Source organism: Tachypleus tridentatus, chromosome 7 (assembly GCF_004210375.1).
Source record: "Tachypleus tridentatus isolate NWPU-2018 chromosome 7, ASM421037v1, whole genome shotgun sequence".
In the NCBI taxonomy this organism is placed as follows: domain Eukaryota; kingdom Metazoa; phylum Arthropoda; class Merostomata; order Xiphosura; family Limulidae; genus Tachypleus; species Tachypleus tridentatus.
This window is the reverse complement of record NC_134831.1, coordinates 188,447,654-188,472,250: the sequence shown is the minus strand read 5'-3', so window position 1 is coordinate 188,472,250 and position 24,597 is coordinate 188,447,654. Positions and strand designations below refer to the sequence as shown.

Sequence of the window (24,597 nt, the reverse complement as noted above, 5' to 3'; positions counted from 1 at the left end):
AGAGCTATAATGTGTAATCTTTTTACATGTTATTATTAAACTTTAAAATAAAAATAAGAGTATGTCTATACTTACTTGTTGAAGAACCAATGATAATTCCCACAAAGGCATCAGCCATGAAACATTGGTAACCTTGGCGCACGTAAAAAGGACTGCCGCAGAAGATTGGATTGTAACTTCCTTGAGGACACACTGCTTCTTCAGGACAAGGAATAGGGCCACACTGAGTACACTAACATCAGTATAAATAATATTTCATTGTATATTATTCAAGCTTTGTATAAACAATTTACATAATCATCAACTCATCTTGTCACAAGACAAGCAATACTGAAGACAAAACCTGGTTAATCAGAAATGGTAATGTCACTCTCATCATATTTCTTTACAAAAATAAAACTAGTAAGTGAAATGTTTTAAACTTTAAAAAAGTTCCTAAAAGTACATAGTTTCAGAAAAATATTTAATTTTTCTACTATTTTAATAAAACAGTTAATTATTTAACATAGTTATTTGCACTCTGAATACTTCAGCAGTATGTAATTTGTATTAGAAGTATAAAAATGTTTTTTCAGTTTTCACATTTCCTTTACATAATCTCAAAAACCTTCTAAATTAAAATCAAAAGTTTTTAACACAAATGTTTATATTTTATATTCCATTTTCTCTACAATATAAACTCTATCAGTATCACCAACATCTAGTAAAGAGGAATGTTTAAAAATTAACAAACATATATGTTTGTATCTTTCAACTCTTTTGTACATATTCACAAGAATAGTCCTTTCTGTCTCATATGCATATTATATTTTCATTTTTCTCTTTCAATTTACTTTTAATCTTCCTTTTCAAATTCTTTGTCTTTTAATATTTATGCCATGGGGTCTTAGGAAGTTTCTGTTGTTAGTCTCTGGCAGTGTTTATACATTTTAACAATGCAGGCAACAACAAGCTGAATTTATAAAAATCAAACCTTTCAAACATGATTTTTAAAACACAAATGATACATAATTAACTAAAATATAAAAGATCTAATTATATTTTAACTGTCTCTCTAATTATAGCATATTTAGGTAAGAAATCACCGAAGCAGATAACAATATTAATAACAACTACATGTAACCCTAATGAAAACCAATTTCAAATTATCCATTGGTGGAGTACAGTGTAAACTAAGCTCTTTCTAATGACTATATACACTTGGGCCAAGTATGTACAAGTATGTGTGGTAAATCTCACAACAAAGTATAGAAGGTGGGCATGACAACTGTCAAGGGTCGGTAAAAACTTATTTCTGTTTCTTAGTGACTGAATGCTAATTTCATTTTGAACACAACTCAGTTCCATATGCATAAAGAGATTTAAAAAAGGTGCAGGAAAAAATAGGGTTAACTCATGAAACTTAACATACAAGAGTATTCTTAAAATTACATTTGTGTTTACGTGTGTTTAATCTTTAATTATTTATTTTTCCTTTATAAAAACTTACTCAAGTCAGGCTGAAAAAATATAATTAAATTCTTAGCTACCTAGCAAACTTATTAATCTTGTTTAGTCAACAAAGTAGAAAGTTAAACTTAATAAAGTAAACTGAACTAAAAATTTGACAAATGAAAGTTTTAAATTTCAGTAATAACTAAACAGTTTGATTACTCTATTCTGTTGCATTAAATGTGGCATGCAATACCCAGCATGCTTTACAAGAACACAGATAAAAGACAATGTTAAAATGTTGTAAATTTATTAGAAAATTGTAGTGTAATATGTGTAATAGCTACTTGCTTGAACATGTCTGTTCTACTGTGTACAAGACAATTATAGGTAACTTAATGATACTTCAGGTAACAAATATCTGCTTTTTATTGTGTTACAAACATGTCAATTACCACTATATATTTTGCACTTATGAATAATTTTGTTTGTAATTAAGCACATTTTTCATTCAAATCACAAACCTTCTTACTGTACACAAAATATGTAGATTAACACCTCATAAATCTGCTCTAATGCTTAAAATATAATGTTGAACAATGTTTCCAACATTAGTTTAAATAATTTAAATAATGTTGTAGATGTGGTTGAGTGACTGTCATACTCATGACTCACAGTGTGAAAAACCCAAGTTTGAAATTGTGCTACGTTGTGAGAAAAGAAAATTAAAAACTTTTAGGGCAAAGCCTGCAGTAACTTTATCCATGGTGATAATATGTGAGCACACACAAGTAAAGCTCTCTGAAGTGTGTTCTCCATAAACATTAGAATAACTGGCAGGTGGATACATAACACACCTCCAACAATAGGCACTGTTTTGTTTGGTATATAGCCTATAAGTATTAGTATCTTGACAACTGGTTGTACATTTTATGGAGTGGTAAAAGATCTTTCATTGAAGTAAGAAGTGACAATAGAAAATGAGCATGTAAAACAATTGTATTGGTGCATTACACTGTGGGCTGTACTATGCAGTATGAACAAAGGAGCTATTTGTAATGTTTCAACATGTTCAAATGCCCATGGATATCAAGATATTTTAAATGTCAAGATTGCCGAGACTATGGTGAGACATCTAGTAAATGGAAAATGTGTTATTCAAGATGGAAAATGGTCCATAACACAGAGAAGGAAGTAAAGAATGAAGAAAAAGAAACAACATAATTCAAAACCAGTATCAATCATTTGGTATGGCTTGATCAGAGCCCAAATAGTTACATTACAGAACATCTCTGAGACCATCTGCTGGGGTTAATTCATAAGACTAGAATACAGCTTTCCGGTAGTCACCAATGGACTGTTTAGAAACAATAACACTGCACAACACTTTTTTGAAAAGTTTTTGCTGATTGTGGGTATGCACAAATATAGTTTTGGTTTTGCTTCATCACATAGGAACTCTGAGAAATAGACAGTTAACTGTTTACTGGCAATAATGTATTTAATTGCATTTATGTTTCTAATATGCTATTAAGTTCAACATAATCAAAAGTGTTTTGCTCCTGATTTTCGTTTGTATTCAATGTCCGGTACATCACCTTGCAGCGTCCAACAGTAGCCAGCAAGCATTGATGGATTCCAGTTTCCCTGATATCATTTTTCCATTGTAGCAATGTGCTGGTGAAACTGAAGATTTCAATGAAATAGTACGTGATGGGCAAATATGGATGTGATTTTCGTGATTAGCAGCTAAAAATGTATAAGGAACACCCAACAGTGTTCAAGAAGCAAAAACTTTGTTGTGCAGTGTAATGGATACTAAGTGTACCAGGCATCAGATGAAATAAATTTGTCTTTGATGAAAAATGGTTCACTTTATGAAAGCACTTGGATTATAAAGTTTTGTATTTTTGTTGTTAACTAACTCTATGAACCTATGTGTTTTCCTAATATCATGACTGACAGATACTCATGTTTAAGTTCCAACAGATGGTGATTGTAGGTTGGGCACAACTTACATATGAGAACATGTAATAAATTAACAAATGCACGGCAATAACAATAGAAACATTTAAAAAAACTGTCATTGCATAACTTTAAAATAAATTATTTGTAAAAGAAGATAAAAGTAATATCAAAGCAAGTTTATCGATCTTTGAACTAGTGATTACTCAGTCCCATGATAGTTTTATTGATTTGAAAATTTTATACATCCTACAGTAATTCCTGTATGCTGAATCTGAAAATATCCTTTATTCAATTACATACAGATTTTTTATGAAATGTCATACATAATTTTACAAATTTTCACTGAAACTGGGTCACATTTTTTTATGCTACAGATTTCTCTAGACAAATCACAACATGAAAGTCTTATAAATTGTTCTAAAACCACAACATAATAATGAAAAATGTTCATTTTGGTAAACAAAATAATTTGATCAAAGTAAGAGTTTTATTTTAATTTCTAAAAACTTATGTGATTGAAGAAAATGAGTATTATATCAGAGACCTGCATAGCTGAATTATAGACATTTACATTTGCAAGCCTGTGTTACTGATGACAGGTAAGCAAAAGACTAGAATGGATCTCAATGTTTAAATCAGTTTTGCTCTCAATTGTACTTCCTAAGAAAAACAACAAAACAAACACTGTCACAAAACTAACTGAAACTACAAATATTCTTTTATTAAGTTAAAAGACAGAACACTATTTTATGATTCAAAACTGATAATAAAAATGAAAAACATGTTCCACAACTTACAGGACAAAAAAATCCAGAAGGACAAGATGTGCAACTAGTAGAGCCATAAAGTAGAGTGTAAGTACCCAACTCACATGGAAAACACACATGTTCTCCTTCAAGTTCTTTGTGATAACCTAATCATACAGAAATAAAACCTGCACTGTCAGAAATAACAAGTAATATAACATACTAAGGTCATTACAAACAATAAAAAATGTCATATACTTAATTACTATACATACTGCCAATATAGCAATCACATTCTAAAATATTATGAACAGACAAAATTAGATGTTTGTTTACATTATATTAAAAAGATTTTGAATGCAATAAGTTAAGTTATAACCACAACTGTTGTGAAGACAGTTTAACTGCAAATATCACAGCTTCATTCTAACATTGTTTTGGACTTTACAGGCAGTGTGATGTCACTGAAATCTGATTGCTTCTGAAAAGGGTACATAACATCCCTTTCTGATTCAGAATATTCACACACTCAGGTCATAAAGATGTGTTAAGATCAGGTTTACAAGTCCAAGATAGAGATATCTTTTGTAATTAATGTTACTAAAAAAAAGAACATAGATCCATTTGGAGTACCAGAAAGAGCTCTACAAGTTGTACTCTAGTTGTGGTAAATGACTCGAAGTGTCTCATAGCGGGTGAAAATCCATGAACATGATGGTCAATGGAAAAAAGCTACCCACTTATACCAAGGAATATTATACAATCATGAAAAACCTCCATGTAGAAAAGCAGCACAAGTCATATATACACAAGTTGCTTTTACTCTATATTGAAGAAAGAAAGCCCAACTGCAGAACACTGTGGTGATACTTGATGAAACAAATATGTACCTTGATAACTGGAACAGATATGTCATTTTATACCAGTTGTTACATTAGAAAAATAATTTTCAAAAGTGGTACACAGCATTTTACAAAATTATTTTGAAGAAATTTATGACTTGTTAAATATTATGCCTGAAACAAGTTAGGAATTGGAGGAGTAGATATAAAGGTAACAGCAAAATCAGCTTAGCATTGTACCAATGGCCCTGATCTTGTGTACTGCACAGAAATACAAACTTTGTAAATAAATATACATGAAAGTAAGGCTTCCAGTCACATATCCTGTTCAACCATCGTGTACATAAAAACAGCTGGAGAATGAAACAAGCATTCATAATATTCCACATGATAACATACTGATCAAGTTGCTTGGAAAACATTGTACATGTACACTAGATGGATTAAACATTAAATGAACAGGTAGAATTAGTGTGCTTTGGATATGAAAGTTTTATGATGGAGACTTCTGCAATGCAAATGACACTGAAGAGCTACTGTCTGGATGTTTGGTTTGGTTCAATTTGAACTTCGCGCAAAGCTACACAAGGGCTATTTGTGCTAGCCGTCCCTGATTTTGCAGTGCAAGACTAAAGGGAAGGCAGCTAGTCATTACCAACTTTTGGACTACTCTTTCACCAAAAAATAGTGGGACTGACCATCACATTATAATGCCCCCACACCTGAAAGGGCAAGCATGATTGCTGTCTGGATGTATAGCTATCAGGTAAAGTATGACTTATTTATATGCAAAAACGCCTCATTTGGGTTGAGAAAATATTTTACATAGAAGAGCAAAAAACGTTTCGACCTTCTTTGGTCATCGTCAGGTTCACAAACGAGCCGTTTTTGCATATAAATTTCTCAACAAGTGGGTTTCTCGACATAACTGAAAGTATGACTTAGTTATGGACTAATAATGCAGGGATGCTCCAAAACCATTTTTGTATAACATACTTAACACTACTGGTGTAATGATCATGTTGAAATGTTAAGATTATAACCAGTAGATAAAATGTTTCATGTTTAACTTTTATACACATTACTGAATCATCAACCTTAATCCTTTAGACACACCCATTTATGTAAGGGAACTACATACTTCAGTTTGAATTTATTATAAGAAATGTGAATTAAGCACACAAAATCAACAGATAAAGTCTTATTAGCACAGATCATGATCTCTGTTGCCAATTCATGTTCAGTATGGTGTATGTTGCTGTAAAACAAACAAAAACAGGTAATATTCCAAGTTGAAAATTGTTTAGTTTCTTAAAAAAAAAAGAGACCTGAAATGGAAACTAAATCACTTTAGTTTTTTATTAACACTTGAAGAAACAATTGAACTTATGCAAACTGACATCATCTAAACTTGAATTATCTGACAAAGACACTGAGAGTGATGTGACTTGGGGGGAGGGGTATACAACTAAAGGGTTAAACTTTTCTGACTAAACTAATATGAAATCACATTTATTATGTAAAAAAATAATTGAATTTGCATAAAAGGATTATAAGGTAAAACAAGATACTTTAAGATCTCACATCAAATGTTTTGAATGATAGTAATGCTTCACCTGGCTTGCACGATGTGCAATTATATCTTCCTTCTTCCTTTGTTTCTTGGCCTTCAGGACATGGATGACACAGTGTCATGCTTTCATTCTTGAAATGACCTTTCTGACAATTTTTACAATTACTCTGGCCTAAATACCTACAAAACAAAAGTATTTAACTAAAGAGTTTCATCTGAGTTTATTTACTGATTATAATAATTTACAATAAGAAAGAATATTTTTAAACAGGTAAAGACATTTTGATTGCTGGTGTGATTGTGTAGAGATATGCAGGTTTTAATGGTAAAGAAGGCTGTTGTATTATTGTAACCAACATTCAACAACATAACCTTTAATTAAGAACAGTTGCTCCCTTTTAACAGTCAAAAAATGAGCCAACCTTCTTTGCTCAGGCCTATATATCCCCGGTTTAAAACATAATTCCACACACTACTAACCCTTTCAGGACCAATTAATACCTTTTGGAATGAATGACTGATTATTTGGAATTAAGTACAAAGCTACAGACTAGAGGTACCTAAACCTGGTTTCTAGCAGTGAGTCCTAAATCATACTGCTGTACCATTGTGGGCTTCAGGAATGAAGAAACAATTTCTAAATTTAAGTCAAAATAACAATTCTACTTCAATTTTAACAATTTTTATCTCTAAAATATTTTAGAACTTATATTTTTGTAGCATTTATTAGGTAAAGTTCACAAATGAACACAAAAGCTGTTCAAACCTACATTCCTATGCAAGAGGTTTTGTTTGTATACAAAGCACCAAGATTTTTTAATTTTTCTACTAATTGCAAAACACATTTATATTTGGTAAGAAACCCATGGAGAATATATTCACATAGTTCTCTTTCTCTGTCTCCTTTTACAGTCCTTTATGAAGAACCACTAATGAAGCTTAGATTTGGAAATAACTAAAGGCAAAGTTTAAACATCACTGAACAAAGCAAGTCATAAGCTTTTTACAACAATGAAGAGTGAATGAAGTAATAAGAAGTAACTTGTGGTTTTGTGTGAAAACCTTTTAATTTCTACCTTTATGAGCAATGTAATCTAATGAAAAATTTAGAAGAACAAACAAAAAATCTGGGAATTTTTCATAGCTTAATTAGATATCTTTTCTTTCCCGAAAATATACTTGTTTGAAATTGTCTTCTATGAAAAGACATCATGCAAGTTTAGTTACGTTTACTGAGTACGATAAACAACCAAAATGACCTAAATTCATATTCATCAAATATCAGTGAGATAGTGCTTTTTTTTGAAACAGTGTCTCATGAACTTTTGAAAATTTAAAAAAAGAAAAACTAAGTCAAATTATGTTTTTTGTTTGAAAGTCAAAACTAGAGACTATTTACTATTTTTTACTTCTAAGTTCACATAATTTAGCTAAATATGTCTACTGTTAGAAGGAAAAAAAACAGCAAATATTAAAAATATCCCTCTAGTGAGTAAAGGGCTAAAATACAAATTACTTTTAGTGAGGCTAGTTGAAATAAATTTACCTGTAACCTCTTAAAATGCCTTAACATGTTAAGAGTCAAAATCTTCAAACCTATGCATGGATGTTACATGAAGCATTAAGAGCTTAAAAAAACTCACTTAGTTTCTGTTCCTGGAGGGCATTTGAAACATGTCGAAGATCCTCTCGCTGATTGGTAAAAGCCTACAAAAGACAAACCTAGGAACTAAATATTCTTTTCTCTAGCTTAGAACCACTTTCAATCCCACAAAAAAATTATGAAAACTTGTGAAAAGTACTTTTGAATGGCAAGTTAAAAGAATGGTTGATAAATTTAAACTTACAGCAAAGTTAAAAAACATTAAATGGAAAGTAATTACCACCCAATCACTTGAAAAATTAAAATTAGTGAACCATCAAATGTGAAAACTAGTGAGAGAAATTTAATAAATAAACTACAAAGAAAACCTTCTCAAGTGAGTTTATAACAAAGTTGAACAATATTTTGTGAAAAACTTAATTCTATAATTTCTTGTCATAAATTACTGTATTCATGATTTAAGGAAAATTTACCATCACAGAAAACATTGACTACTGTTCACAGGCTTCATTTCATAAAAGCATTGTAACATACATAGCACTTTAAAACAAATGCAACATTAGAAAAATGATCAAGAAATCTGTCTTAAAGAAAAACTGGGCTCTACAGTTCCCCTTCACAAATCCCTTTTAAAGCATTTTATTATAACTAATCTGTGTTAATCAGCAATTTACTTTCATGCAACTAACATGAGACACACACCATGTCACTCTTCCTTCTCATAAAGTAATCTTATTTACATACAAGAAAATTTAATTATGCCTTAATGGTAAATTACTTTGTTAACCTAATCATTGCTAGTTTTTTATGCACCCAACCCTCTGAAATGACATGATAGATTAATATTAGAGATTGTAATGAAATAATACAATACTGTTATCAGTTAAAAAGTTAGTGAAAAAACAACAGTTAAAATCAATTGAACAAATTTTCAAAGAAACTAGTTTCAACGTGTTCACTTGTCCTCTTCTCGTGGTGTCTTGTGACAGAAACAATGGAAGAAGATTTTTCAAAGGCATGTGAAGTTTCAAACAACCCAAAGGTAACTAAGTTAGACGACTCTCTGACCATTTGTGTCCTACAGGGAAATTGAGGTTCCAAGAATACATACATGTTATTGGAAATTTTTACCTGCTATGAAACAACATAAGACTGAGAAGGACAAACAAATGAGCCAGGAATAATTCCTCTAGTTTCACTTAATTTGATACTTGATTAGCATAAATGTTTAGGGAGATCAAGAAACATGTTGGTCCATCAAGAACATCCCATCCACTAAACTAATTGTTAAAAATAAAACAACAACAAAAAACCTTCAAAGCCAGCCCTTATCATGCATATAGTGATCAAGCTTTCTTTCACACTCATTTAAATCTACTGCTTCCACAACATCCATGGGTCATCAACCTTTTTATAAAAATAAGAATGTCTTAGTTGAAGATTGTTTCTACATTCACTCCTAGTCTTAGTGTTCTCACTGTTAAATCAAAAAACTATGATGCATCAACACTATCAGTTCCCTTTACAAACATAAACACCTCAATCAGATCCCCTCTAGCTCTTCTTCTTCAACAGAAAACAATTTCAGAGATCTTAGCCAATCCTCATAATGACAACCCTTCTATCCAAAACACCATTCTAGTAACTCTCCTCTGAGCCCTTTCCAACAATTCAATGTCCTTCTTAAAGGAAACCAAGACTGAACACAATACTTCAAATGTAGCCTAATTTGTGAGCTACATAATAAAATTATAACCTCTTTATACTTGTATTCAATATTCCTCTAAATACAACCTAAAGTTATATTTGCCTTACCACTAGCACAAGCACACTGCTTGGATGGCTTTAGAGGCTAAACGTCCCCTACACCAAGATTCCTTCATAATACGGTTAAGGTTATTCCTATCCAAATTATACACGATGTTTGGAAAGTCACTGTTCAGTTTTCCCTGTTAATAAATATATAAGTGCACAGTGACTTTCCGAACACCCTGTATTTATAATTTAAATTATGATAACTCACATGCATTATCTTGCATTTATTATAATTAAAACCCATTTACCATTTACTTATCCAACTCACTAAATTATCTAAATTCTGTTGTAAATCAACAGCATCATCTTCACAGATAGTATCATCCAAGACCTTAATATTGTTTGCAGATATAAATAATTTATTACCTATTCCTTTATGTACATCATTGATGCAAATCAAAAAAAGCAAAGGCCCTAATACTGAGCCTTGAGAATGTCCACTATTGAAATTAATCTAGTTAAAACTAAATCCACTTGTAACTAAATCTGCTTTCTTCCATCCACCCCCTTTTCTATCCAGTTAGTTAACTTATCTACAAACCCATATAGATCCCTTTATGTAGCACCTCATCAAAAGCTTTCAGAAAATCCATATACTACAAATCTGCACCATTACTCTCATCTACATAAGCAGTAACCCTTTTGGAGAATATCAAAAGAATTGTAAGGTAAGACTTAGTGAAACCATGTTGACTATCCCAAAAAATTCTAAACTTTACTAAATGAATTTGCAATGCATTACTAAACTTTCCTAAATGTTTCCCACATATGATGCGAGACAAACAGGCTTATAATACTAGAACTATTTTTATCACCTCTCTTGAAAAAATGAGCAATAACATTATCCAACTTTCGACTCTCTTGCAAATGAAAACTATTCAAAAACTTAGAAAAGAAAGAAAGAAAGAGGGTCAAATTTCTAATATTTAACTTCCTTCAAACCCATAGGGAAATGTTATCTGGCCCAGAAGCCTTTTTTGTTCTTTGAACTTCCCAATACTTTCTTAACAAACTCAGAATTCATTTCCTGAAGCTTAGATTTTCAATAACTTAACACTACTTATTATTTTTTTTTAACAATTCTGAGTTGGTACATGCAACTGACTCAACTTATTGATAATTGTATGAAACCCTAGTGAATTGGTATAACAGACTCACTGATAATTTCACAAAAATCCACTAAACTGCTGTAACAGGTTCATATTACTATCATTTTATGAAAACAATGAACTTATATAACACTCGTATTACTCATTACTTTATGAAGTCCAACTGAATTGGTGTGAAAAACTTGTTCGATTTCTCATGCTTTTTTAAAGAAACAGGGCCATGTATGTGACAGTTTCTGTTTATGATCAAAATGTTCTTTAAAGCTTGAAAGATTTTTTAAACCTAAATTCCTGTGACAAATTGTGATTCTTGGTACTGAAATATCTCAATGATTTTAAGTAAATGCAATAATTTACTTTCATTAAAAAAAAAAAGAAATGAGTTCAAAATTACAACAAATAGCTAAGCAGGGTAATAACTATAGTAATCAGAGTAACGAGTTTAGTTGTGCAAGTTTTGATGTGGAATAACGTTTGATGCTCAGTATTCCTGATCACGAGTTGGATGGTTAAGGTAAAATTTAATGGTCAATTTAAAATGATATATAGATAATAAAATCCAGGTATAAACTACACTCAAACTATAACTTGTATTAACACAAGCAATCTTACTGTGTCTTATCTTACACTAACTATAACCTGTTATTTACACAAGTAATATTACTGGTGCCTTATTTTAGATGACACTAAATAAAATTAATAAAACATTTCTTACTTGCACAATAATTTATCTGTAAAATTTAAAAAAAGATATAAAAACATTAAATGTCTCAATGGAAATAACTGCACCAATTTCGAGAATTAACATGGATCTCCAAACCTTTACTTCCATGGTTCATGAATCTAAACCTTTATTTATATCATTTTGTTTTCAACAATTTCTAAGGAATCTCTTTTATTTAGTTTCTCTTTTTGGTATACAGTCCCTATGTTATTAATTTACAAACAGAACAGGGAACACAGGTTAATGACCCTAAAAAAAAAAATATGATCCTGAGGACCACAGTTGACAGCTGGTATAGAATCTCCATTTCATTCACTTACCAACAGGGCAGAGAATACAGGTTAATGACCCTGCAAGAAAACTATATGATCCCAAGGAACATGGCTGACAGCTTGTGCAACCAGTAGTGCTATTTAACAAAGAAAAAATGCAAAAATACATTTTTACCTTTAATGTTTATACTATAAATTGGGAAAGATCTCACTCTCAACATTAATCTCCTCACTAAAAAACACTATTTCATAGTTTTGCTGTAAATGTTATTTGAAATTACCTGATTTTATTAATCAGTTCATACCAGAGAAAACACAACTTCAATTTTTATATTGAAGCATAGATATGTTTTATTTTCAAATCCAATTAAATAAGAAACACAAAGTATGGGGTTATGAAGACCATTTTTAAAATTTACAAGTTTCATGCTCTACAATAATTGATGAAAATTAGCTAAAAGCTGAGAATTTGTAGGTCCATAAATTTTGTCAAAATTTTACGTAAGTACTAAAATATAAACATAAGTGAAATTAGCAGAGCTATGTAACAGCAGTTGTTTCCCTGTGGAGATTTAATTGTAAATATTTGACTCATAGTACAACTGCGACATCTGCAGTAAGAATTTACGCTTTTATGTCATATACATAATACTCTGCCAAAGGTATTCGTACACCATCTTGTCATATGATACAAATCATCAAGTATGCTGTGTAAACGAATACAAACACACAGTAGATTGTTTGTGTTAATTTGCCTACAATCTAGTAAACTATGTTAATGCAATGTACAACTGAATGATACATTTTGATGATACAAGTTATCTACTAATGCATAGCACAGAGATAAATATGTTATGGCAAATGAACAACCTGAATACGAGATTTTTCAAATTGTGTAATTTGCAAAGGTAAACTAATGTTCAATTTCTTTATATGTTGAAAGAGTTAAGACTAAAATCTTTTTTGTTTCTATGCCTTAGATCAAGATTTGAATATTTCTTAGGATAGACAAACAGATTATGTGAGTAGGCCTAATAAAAAAAAGACATGATATAGTAGCATTTCAGGACTAAGAATACATTAAAATACTAATTATAAAAATGCTTTTGAGTATTTGTAGCAAACACTATTATTTTCTATTTAATTGCAGAAACTACTGTACAAGATATAACCAAAGTTAACATTTTTCTTACACTGAAAATGTATTTCTGATAGGTAGTTATCTTCCCTCACATAAAGCTACACCAGTCTTCTTCTGCCCTTTAAGCATTGTGAAAAACTCTTCCAGATCAGTGCAGCAATCTATATACTCCATGAATTTCTGCCATTTCTGAATGTATGTATCACACAATTACTCTCCATCAATAGTATTACACCACATGGCTCCCTCTACTAATCCCACGCAATCCTCACTTTGGAGATTTGACAGGCCCTAAAAGAAGAACACTAGAAGATAGGCATGTGTGTGCGTAAAGGGAGGTAAGTACCTATTGGAAATACACTTTCAGTGTCAGAAAAATGTTAACTTCCAATACGGTCTTACCTCTTCTCACTCAAAGATAGAATTCCACACAGCAACCATCTAAAATGAACAGGTGTGCTCTGAGATAAAATGAAGCACTCTTGTGGGGTAATGCACTACTTCTGGAACAGGTATGCTCTTTGTTCTTGAAGTAGGAAATTATTCTGATATGGGTTGAAACAAGGACGTCAAAAGTGTAATTTGTTCTGAGAGGCTCAAACCATAGTAAATGTTAACAGAATTACCTATGTATGCTCACAACCTCAAGCTGAGAAACAGGGTTCTGTAACTTGTCCTCAGCATTAGAATGTTGATGACATATAAAAATGTTGTAACAAAGTGTAACATATGGCAATATAAACACAGTGGCTAGAAAATGTGGACTATGTTACATACACTTCTCAATCTTAATCATGTAAACAAAGCATCAGGAGTCAAGCAACCAGAATTATAAAGAAAAAATCAGCTTTCAACCAAAACTGGGCAAACTCCCAAAACAACAGTAGGAGCAACAAGTACAACAAAGTGCACCAGGCAACGTGGAATCATAGCATTGCCTCAACTCAATCATATGAGCAGGGCAATATCTATAACTATTATTATTAGTAGAAATCATAAATTACTCAATGTAAATGCTAGGAAGAGACATCCAGCATTCAGAATTACAAAGAGAACATGAAACATTCAATAATTCATTAAAAGATTTCTATACGCATCTTGTATCCATAATTATGATACAGACAACTGTAGGAGCAGGTAAAGAACCTTCTGCAACTGGAATTAACAGAAAAGAGGCCTTTACTATACACAACTGTCACCTCACATCTGGTATTACAAGGAGAATCCTGTTATTAACAGAAAAGAGGTCTCTACTACACACAACTGTCACCTCACACCTGGTATTACAAGGAGAATCCTGTTATTAACAGAAAAGAGGCCTTTACTACACACAACTGTCACCTCAAACCTGGTATTACAAGGAGAATCCTGTTATTAACAGAAAAGAGGCCTCTACTACACACAACTGTCACCTCAAACCTGGTATTACAAGAAGAATCCTGTTATTAACAGAAAAGAGGCCTCTACTACACACAACTGTCACCTCACATCTGGTATTACAAGAAGAATCCTGTTATTAACAGAAAAGAGGCCTTTACTATACACAACTGTCACCTCAAACCTGGTATTACAAGGAGAATCCTGTTATTAACAGAAAAGAGGCCTCTACTACACACAACTGCCACCTCACACCTGGTATTACAAGGAGAATCCTGTTATTAACAGAAAAGAGGCCTCTACTACACACAACTGTAACCTCAAATCTGGTATTACAAGGAGAATCCTGCATTGGTTGAACCTGTTCCAGCCTATTTTTACATTTTTCTCTCGGCAGCTATTCACCCAAGAAAAAGCATCCAGGGGAAATGGAAGGATTAAAACTAGCTTTGCCTTCTTCTCACAGAATAAGTAATCATGAGCGCATATGGTAAATTTAATTTTTAAACTCACTTAGCATGAAACCTTTATAGTCCACCACTCCAGCAAATTTGACCTGGGAAGTGGTAAGGACTCCTGTGTTCCAGTGGAAGAAAAAAGGGGGAAAAATACAACGGAACATCACACTTGAAAAAGTGCAAAGGGTGTCCTCTTTCAAAAACCAGACTGACCTCAGTTTATTCATTCAAAGGGTTGGCAAGGATGGGCAAATGTCCATTTCTGCTTTACTCAGATAGTCCACAAGTGAAAGTCCACTATTGTGTAAAGCTTACTTGATATGTAAAACACACACATCATTTCTACAAGTGAGTGTTATAGCAAAATCATTAAACAGTGCATATTTGAGGCAAAACACACCTGACCAGGAAACACCAACCACAGAGTGTGATTCCATTATCTGTGGTTAAAACTAGGGTTGTGAAGAATAAAAACATCAATGAAAGAAAGTAATGACTTACTCTAGCGAAAGGGAAACATGCATGTGTAGAACTGCAATGAGAGGGAGAGGATATCCACCAGAGGAAGATACAGACAGATTGTGCAGATAAAAAAGCAACAGAACTACTGGGAGTAATTAGTCCACATTCTAGCCTGAATGATCTCAAAAGGACAGCAAAGACACAAAGCAAAAGACTGATACAATGAATACAAGGTGAAGAAATGTTGTGGAGACAGTGACCATTCATGGATAAGTCTAAATTGCCAGCTTAACGAGTTGAGAAACCTCACCAGTTAAAGTTACAGGGAACAGAACATGGAAAATGAAATGGTTCCAGGGAACAAAAGTCAGGAACTTGAACCCCAGAAGGAGATAGGATGTACCACATAACATCATAAGAAACAAACCAGACAGATAAGCTGATCAGAACTGGAATGGGAGTACTGATGGGAGATTGAAGTTAAGGAAATTAATGTAAATGCCAAACAGTAATCTTGGGTAACATAGGTCTGAGAGAGGAAAAACTGGTCAGGATAAAGTTATATTAGAAGAAATGAGTAATATTAAAGACAGAAATATCTTATTAACAATGTTTGCAAGCAAGGAGAAGGAAACAGGTCTTGAGGGAGAAACATTAGCTAGAAAATGAAGACAAAGGTTCAAAGGGAGGATGAGAAAGACACAAAGGACTGTATTGAGATCCCAATCAGGCAAATCAAATGAACATAAAGGATGCATGACTTAAAAGGAGTGGAAATGATAGGTGAAGACAAAAACCATACAAAACTTTGAAAAATAGAAGGTGTTCAACAAGTTTGCCCAATAGCTAGACATGATGAAAGTGGGGAAGCCTTTGTCAAACAACAAGGTGGAGAATAGGGGAAAAGAAGGAACAGAAACCACACTGAAGTATATAATCGCCTGTGGTAAGAGAATGTGAAAGAAGATCTAATGGATAGGGAAAGGAAAGATACAACATATGGAGTAAATCTGTGGGCTGAGACTACAGACGTGACAAAAGCCAGACTGTGGTAACATCTTGATGAGCAATATCTGACCAAAGTCAAGAGAACTAAAGGTCAGAGCAGTGGGAATGAAAGTTGTGCCAGTTAAGATGGAGCCATCAGTCGAATGAGAAACAGAGTGGTTTGGAATAAGGATAGAACTCTGGAAAGAAGTCAAATAGGAAGGTAAACAGAGAAGTAAAGATCCCTCCAATCTTGACAGAACTTAACCATCCCTAGAGTTAGAGAGTGAGGAATAGGAGACTAAAGGGAAGTTTGGTGTTCCAGTGGGTGGCAAAGGCATATATGAGGTGTCAGTAGTTTAGAACACACACATCTAAAGACCTCCAAGAGGAGAATCTTGTTGGAAAAAAATATCTGTTCTGTCACCACATTGAAGCCACGAAAATAGCAAGCTAAAATTATACTGTGGTGACTGAGGACTCAGAGAGGATCTGAAAGCAAAGAGATCTGGAATTAGTACTCCCTGGCTTTGTAGTATAAATGAACACTTGAGATGTAATGCACCAAAATCCCCACCCCTAGGAAAGGAAGGAAGTGGGACAAAGCTCAATGAACATCACCAGGGAATTCAGGTTAGTAAGAAGAGTATGTAAAACGATGTGAATTCAGATGAGGTGGAATAAGCAGCACCCTTGCCTTATTCTGGTCTTTTTCTAATCACCCAGGTGGGATCCAAGGAGAAGTTTCATTGATCTAGGAGAATTCAGTGAAGGGAACACAAATGAGCCCAACTCACGGGAATGAGTGTCAAAAGAAGCCCATGTTCCCAAAGAGATGGAACATCTAAGGCTGTAAGAAATTTAAGGCAAGATATGTGTGAACTGTTTGTTCCCAACCCAGAGGAGAAGGCTGGGCCCAACTGAGTATAGAAAGATCTCCCCAAATGAGCAGGCTATTGAGATTGGTAAGAAATTACTTATAAAATTACTTATAAACAATCTAAACATACTTAGTTTAAATTTACCTAAAAAAACAAAGCAATTATCAATATCTAACTTGCAATTCACCTAAAGTTACTTAGATGATGAAAGACACATAACTATCTAACTTACCAATGTCCAAGCACTGATAATGTGAAATACTTAATTCTCCCATGTGTAAATAAGGACAAAGCCACATAAAGGGCACCTGAGCCATGTCTACCACAGGTATATCAACCTGGTGTAAAGTGTGGATGTTAAAAAAAATTACCACATCCCCTAGTACATCACAATGAATGATCTGATGGCACAGAAACTGTTGGTAGGTGAAAAATCCTAAAGATACATATTGTGTGATGGTCTAAAGTAATGAAGTGGCAAAAAAAGGAATATAAATTGTCTCCCCTTGATTACATTATTCCTCAGAAACACTGTCACATTGAAAAGATGATGAAATCTCTAGCCAAACAGGTGAATCTAGCTCCCTGTGAATTAGGCGTGCATCTCCTCTGCAGATGAAAGATGAACCCGATTCCTGGAAAGTAGTACCAGTAGCATTTTTAATTGCAACAGGAGTTTCTGCAGTTGATACTCTTATTGCAAATTCATGCAAAGAAATCTGGTAATTTGTTAACAACAAATATATGCAAAAAAATTGTTGAAATAAGTGACTACAAATGCACTAAATAAAACTCTCAAAAAAAAAAGGAAATAACAAAGCAACACGTTCATAAGTGGAAAACACATGCAAAAAACACGTCTAAAGAATGTTGTACCAAACAGGTGAATGTTCAGTGTTTATAGCAGATGGAGCTAAATGCACCAATACTGGTAGTAAAATACTGTCGGTGAAGTTGAGTTGCATGATATTTACATGTTCAGAAATTATGCAAAATTGTTTAAAAATAAAGATTGGTGTGTTAATTCTGACATTTTTAGCAATGCACAGAAGGCAGAGGAAGATTGACATAGCTTTGTCTGAGAAGGAGGTAACACCACATCAGAAGTAATGTTCCAAATGCGATTTCTCATTTAATGTCAATTTCAAGTGTACGAGAAGGAATTGGCCCAATTGCCATACAACTTGACAGTTTCATTGGTGTTTAACTGTCTAGTAGTCTAAAAACATCACCTGAAACATTAGACTTGCATATGGCTGATGCTAATCTTGTATGCTATACAACCAGATGGGCAACATTTAAAAAGATTTACAGAAATGTAAGAAACAAAATGAGAAAGCTAACCTGTTTCACTTTAATTGTAAAAGCTCCCAACATTAATAAGGGGATCAAAGTATCACTTTCTGTTCATTGAGTTTTTTAATTTATAGCACGTTACTTATTCTGATAAACAACTTAAAGTACAATGAACATATACAAGTGAGGGGAAGTATGCTTATCAAAGTGATATATTTCGTAGAAAAAGAAAAGTTAGAAACAAACCATATAAACTAAATCTTTTGGATACTCACTCGCAATAAGTGCCTACATCACACAGGTTACAGGTTATTGCCCTTGATTTGTTCTGGAACTGGCCAGGAGGACATTCCCTACAATATTCTGTTCCAGGACACTGTCCATAAGATGGGCAGCACAAACAAAGATCTGAGCCTATAAATAGTAGATAAAAAGTGGTTATAACAAATCATCTGAAATATTAGAAACTGATATTAACTAATAGGAAATATATATTTCGTTTGATTTATTTTGAATTTAACAGAAAGCTACAAGAAGGTGACCTGAGCTATCCATTCCAAATTTAGCAATGAAAGGCTAGAGAAATGGCAGGTAGTCATCACCACCCATCGACAACTCTTTTACCAATGAATAGTAGATTATAATGTTCATACAGCCAAAAGCATGTTTGGTGGAATGAGCACTCAAACCTGTGACAAGCAGATTGCAGTTTAAGCACCCTATACACCTAGCTTAGCCAAATATAAATTTAATGAAGTGATTATGAGTATTAAATTTAGACATGTAAATTAACAAACCTACAAACTTGCTTTGAGATTTAAACTAAGTATTAAATATACTATACACAGTGCATGTCACTGAATGTATTTATCACCTTTTAATGCTAATCACATTACAACAGCACATTTTCTAGGTAATGAAAATAAAAGGGACTGTAATTCAAGAATAATAATAATGATACAAACACAAGGTGCTTTACCCTAGACGATTAGTATTTTTTGGTCAGTTATAATACTACTACTTTTGCTTTTCATATTTAAAAAAAACAAACAATTAAACCTTTACTGATGAATATTCATGGAAACTAAGTCTTATGTACTTATGCTTTGGTAAGTTCCTGCTGGACAGTCTATACATTTCTCCATAAGATCTTCGGAACAGAGAGTCTGATTATCCCCAATAGTTCTTCGACAAAACGTTCCTAACAATAGTAACTTGACCACGATATCATACCCTGAAATAAAGAGAAAGAATTTTTAATTGAAAACATCCTTCACATCCATGTTAAAATTATTAATAAGGGCTTCCTATTTCAAATTATTTATATATTCTAATCAAAGATTAGTACATTACTTAGTATTAAATAATTAAAAGTATTATATTTTATTTACAAAAATGTCCTGAGCATACACTAATTCTGAAAAACCACAAAGACCAAAAGGATAGCCAGGTGGCCAGGTGGGTTAAGGCATTTGACTCATAATCTGAGGGTTGCAGGTTTGAATCCCCATTGCACCAGACATGCTCGCCCTTTCAGTCATGGGAGCATTATAATGTTACTGTCAATCCCACTATTGCTAAAAGAGTAGCCCAAGAGTTGACAGTAAGTAGTGATGACTAGCTGCCTTCCCTCTATTCTTACACTGCTAAATTAGGGGAACAGCTAGTACAGATAGCCCTCATGTAGCTTTGCACTAAATTCAAAACAAGCCAAACCAAAAGGATATCTCTATATAAAAACAAACATCAGGGGGTTCAAGATCAGAAAATACCTGATCATCCACTCTGATCATCAATAGACACAGTCACATAATAGTTTATAGATTTTTCACTCTATATTAATTTAGAAATTTAAATACATTTTATCAAGTGATTAACCAAGTTATTTTAGTGCAAATATCTTTTCTTTGAGAACTGTGAATTTTATAGATGAGCTGTTCCTACAGAGAAAAGGGAATACACTAGGATTAAGTGATTAACATTACTTAGAATAAGTGGTATAAAGTAATGTTACCTGGGCAATATAATACATTTACACTATTCGACAGTCTCTTGACTCATAAATAATTTTCAGATCAGAAATATAATTGTTCAACATTTACAATAAAAAAGTTGAAAAAGTGTGTGAAATTATTTCCTTTTTTCAGAAATAATACATTCTCAAAAACTGTAGGGGTGTGAAAAATGATAATTAATCTCATGTAAATTTATATTTCACCAAAATTAATTAATTATTACAAAAAATTAATTTATTATGACATAATTTAGCTATGACTAGTATAAGTACTACAGACAGGTGATAAATTTCAATTAAAGGTAAAGAAAACAAAAAGTTCCTTGGGTCCTTCAACGGTCAAAGGTTAGACCACCATAGAATACTGTAGTATAACTTAGACTAAACAATGGTAGGCTTAAGCCTATACAAACATTGCTCGCAGTATCCATTAAACACTAAAGACAATGGCACGTTGACAGTGGAACTGACATATAACTTTGTCCTAAGATAACAAAAACATACGAATCAGAATCTCACCTCGTGGATTATAATATAACCAAGTCATCAGTGCTTTGTTTGAGATTTCTTGATAAACAGAATATATTTTTAAATAATGAGTACAAGCATTGCAAAATAACTAATTAAAACAAATCTTTCAACAATTTAAAAACATTACCATCACCATTGACACTCACTTAATGCCCATTAGATCATTTCTCCGAGTTAACGCTTCTTATGCTTAAAGATGGCGCTTTATTTGAATACACTTTTATCTTTTTTCCTGTTTTGAATTTATGGCAAAGCTACTAGAGCTATTTGTTGCCGTCCCTAATGTTGAGTTGGGGGATAGATGACCGTCAGAAACACCCTCATACCTACCATCCACTTGATTAATAGTCTCATTTCGTATTAACGACGAGAATGGTAAATCTAAAAATATATAAATATATAATACAGCAGAATAGAAATTTATTTATTTTTCTAACAGGGCAATTAATCCTTAGAATGAAATGCCTTAAGATGCAATAGATACAATAATTTTAAAGAAGGTTACAGGGGCAGCTTGGTAAATATTCAAGTAATAAGAGCTAATTTTGATATAAAACAACAAAAACGAAACGGCTAATAGATGTCACAGTCTAAAAAGTAGAATGAACTAACAGATGTCATCTTGTCCTTAAATTTTATATTATTCTGTAATGCATCCACAGCTCACAGAACTGAGGATTGTTTTTTGTATGTACGTATTTAAATCCGGATTATCAACTCTGAAATCCAGCATTTTACCTCAGGATTAACCCACGCTCATTTTTAGTGAAATAAAAAGTTATATAATGAAATTAAGTAATAATTGTATTGAATGTACTGTGCCCCTTAAATAAATTATTGAATGACAATATGTAAAACTTAGATGTGTAAGAATGACATAATATTTATTCTTAGCTTTTAGTCGGTTGACTACACGTCGTTATTTAGGTGCTAGAACTAGATACAGACATTTTTCCAGAATTTTAAATTGAAATTATGCCATAAAAAAGTAGCGAAAAGAAAAAATATATTTTTTAGTTTGTGGTGTGAAAACCAAATCGTGCTTACAATATCTTTAGTTATCTTAGATGGGAGAATAGAGGGTAATACGGATAAATGTTGGCAACAACACCCGCTTTCTGATGACATCAAAGAATAATCACATATCAGATACTACATAATAGATTAACCACAAATCGGGCAAAAAAAAAAAAAAAAACTGTGACAGAAAAGGGCACCAGAATTGATAGATTGATTTTATAACACGAGAAAAAAATAAACCAAGTGCTGAATCGTTTGTTAGAAAATTAATTGAAACATTATAACTAAAGGGAATTTACTATAAATAAAAATTAAATTGGGGATTGCTTTCCACGTACTGTAATTTACCTGCTCATACTGTGAAATCTAGTTAATAAATACACATCGTCCAAAATTAACTTAAAAACAATTTCTAATTTCTGAAGTTTATGAATTAAATCTTGAGCTCTAATACCAAATGCTAAAAATATGTAAATTTCATGATTCTTATTTGTGAATTTATAAAGATTATTCAAAATTATAAAACTATTAGAAAATAGTAACTCAGCGTAAGTTACGTTTCAAGAAACAAAAACGTCAGGATATTATTAACTTGAAAAGTTAAATTAAAAGGGTAAAATGTTATTTTTTCAAGTTAAGCTCAAAGCTACACAATGGGACAACTGTGTTGTGCCGATCACCAGTATCAAAACCCAGTTTTTAGCCTTATAAACCTTCACACATACTGCTGTGACACTGGTGAGCAAGATAAAAGGGAATGTAAAGCCAACATTTACATAACTGTATATTTTAAATATAAATGTTGAAGGTATCTCACATTCTACAAAATGTAAAATTCAAAAACAGCTATAAATTGAATAGAAATGCATCAACAAGGAATAGGCTTATATTTATGTTAGCTCAAGTTTATATGGTTGACGTCATCAACTGGGTGTACTCTTTTTAAATCATGCCTGGCCTGGCATGGCCAAGCGCGTAAGGCGTACGATTCGTAATCCGAGGGTCGCGGGTTCGCGCCCGCGTCGCGCTAAACATGTTCGCCCTCCCAGCCGTGGGGGTGTATAATATGACGGTCAATCCCACTATTCGTTGGTAAAAGAGTAGCCCAAGAGTTGGCGGTGGGTGGTGATGACTAGCTGCTTTCCCTCTAATCTTACACTGCTAAATTAGGAACGGCTAACACAGATAGCCCTCGTGTAGCTTTGTGCGAAATTCCAAAACAAACAAACAAATTTAAATCATGCATTTTTATTTATATTGCATTTTAGATGCTTATGAATTTTAAGTGTTGTATTGCTTTTGATTTTAAATTACAAATTAAGTTGAGTGGTTTGGCTAGCTGAGAGAGTAATCAAGGGTTGAACAATAGATCAGGTTTTTTGCGATAATATTTAAGTTGCTTACTTTGTTGATAATCCATTCTAAAAATATGGATATAAAACCTATTACCGAAATGTAATATTATATATTACATAATAAGGGGTCTCTGTATATTAGTTAAGATAGATGTTGATATTAATGTGATCTCCTTTACATTTCTACACTAAACCCAGCTATAACAGGCTAATAGGAATAGCTATTTTGTATCAGACTACTTTCACAGATAATAAACATGTCTGTGTTTTCTTATAGCAAAGCCACATCGGGCTATCTGCTGAGCCCACCAAGGGGAATCGAACCACAGATTTCAGCGGTGTCAATCCATAGACTTACCGCTGTACTAGCGTGGGGCCGCCTGTTATGTAAGCCCATTTCAATGACTTTTCTTCCAGGAAAAGGAGTTGATTTATGACTAATACATTTTATGTCCATCCTACTCTAATAATACGAATATGGTGGAAACTGAATATGGCAGGGAAAGCATTGTGTATTCTATATATTCACCTCTCACGCCAAACTAAAATAAAGGAGTTCACGTAGTTTCATGTCCAGTAATTTTTATTGAAGAATACACTTACTCTTAACCTTTCAGATACTGATAACAACAAACGTCTTGACTGTTGTGTATAACGATACAATAAAATTACATAATTTGAGTATCTACAGTAGATATATCTGTAAAAGAGATCGTGCTATTAAACAACTAATTTTATTACAAGCTCCAACTAGACATACCCAAAATATCTCTGGATGTCTTTTGTTTATGGTATGAGCAAATCAAATTATATATTTCATGGATTGATTTTAGACTCTAATATCTTAATTCATCAAAAATTTGTAATTATTATCTTGAAAATAAACAACCGTAATGGAAAACACATGATTATGGTGACATATTATTTTGTATATTTTTATATGTGAAAAATTTATGGGACAATCAGCTGATAACAAAGTTTCAAAATATAAA

At 32.7% G+C, this 24,597-nt stretch overlaps 1 protein-coding gene across 2 annotated transcripts in view; it reads right to left on the bottom strand.

The window, feature by feature from the left end:
- LOC143257521 (uncharacterized) overlaps positions 1 to 21,500 on the bottom strand; it is a 28,393-nt gene extending 6,893 nt beyond the window's left edge. The window contains exons 1-8 of one of the 2 annotated variants that reach the window (XM_076516295.1): positions 21,377 to 21,500; positions 19,785 to 19,919; positions 18,961 to 19,099; positions 12,132 to 12,220; positions 8,204 to 8,267; positions 6,604 to 6,740; positions 4,197 to 4,312; positions 76 to 232 (exon numbers count right to left, since the gene is read on the bottom strand). In XM_076516295.1, the coding sequence (XP_076372410.1) occupies positions 76 to 232; positions 4,197 to 4,312; positions 6,604 to 6,740; positions 8,204 to 8,267; positions 12,132 to 12,220; positions 18,961 to 19,099; positions 19,785 to 19,830 (748 nt within the window). In that variant the 5' untranslated portion in view covers positions 19,831 to 19,919; positions 21,377 to 21,500. Of the gene's footprint in view, positions 1 to 75; positions 233 to 4,196; positions 4,313 to 6,603; positions 6,741 to 8,203; positions 8,268 to 12,131; positions 12,221 to 18,960; positions 19,100 to 19,784; positions 19,920 to 21,218 lie in introns of both variants that reach the window. The other variant, XM_076516294.1, reaches the window with a different exon arrangement.
- Positions 21,501 to 24,597: the final 3,097 nt, after the last annotated feature.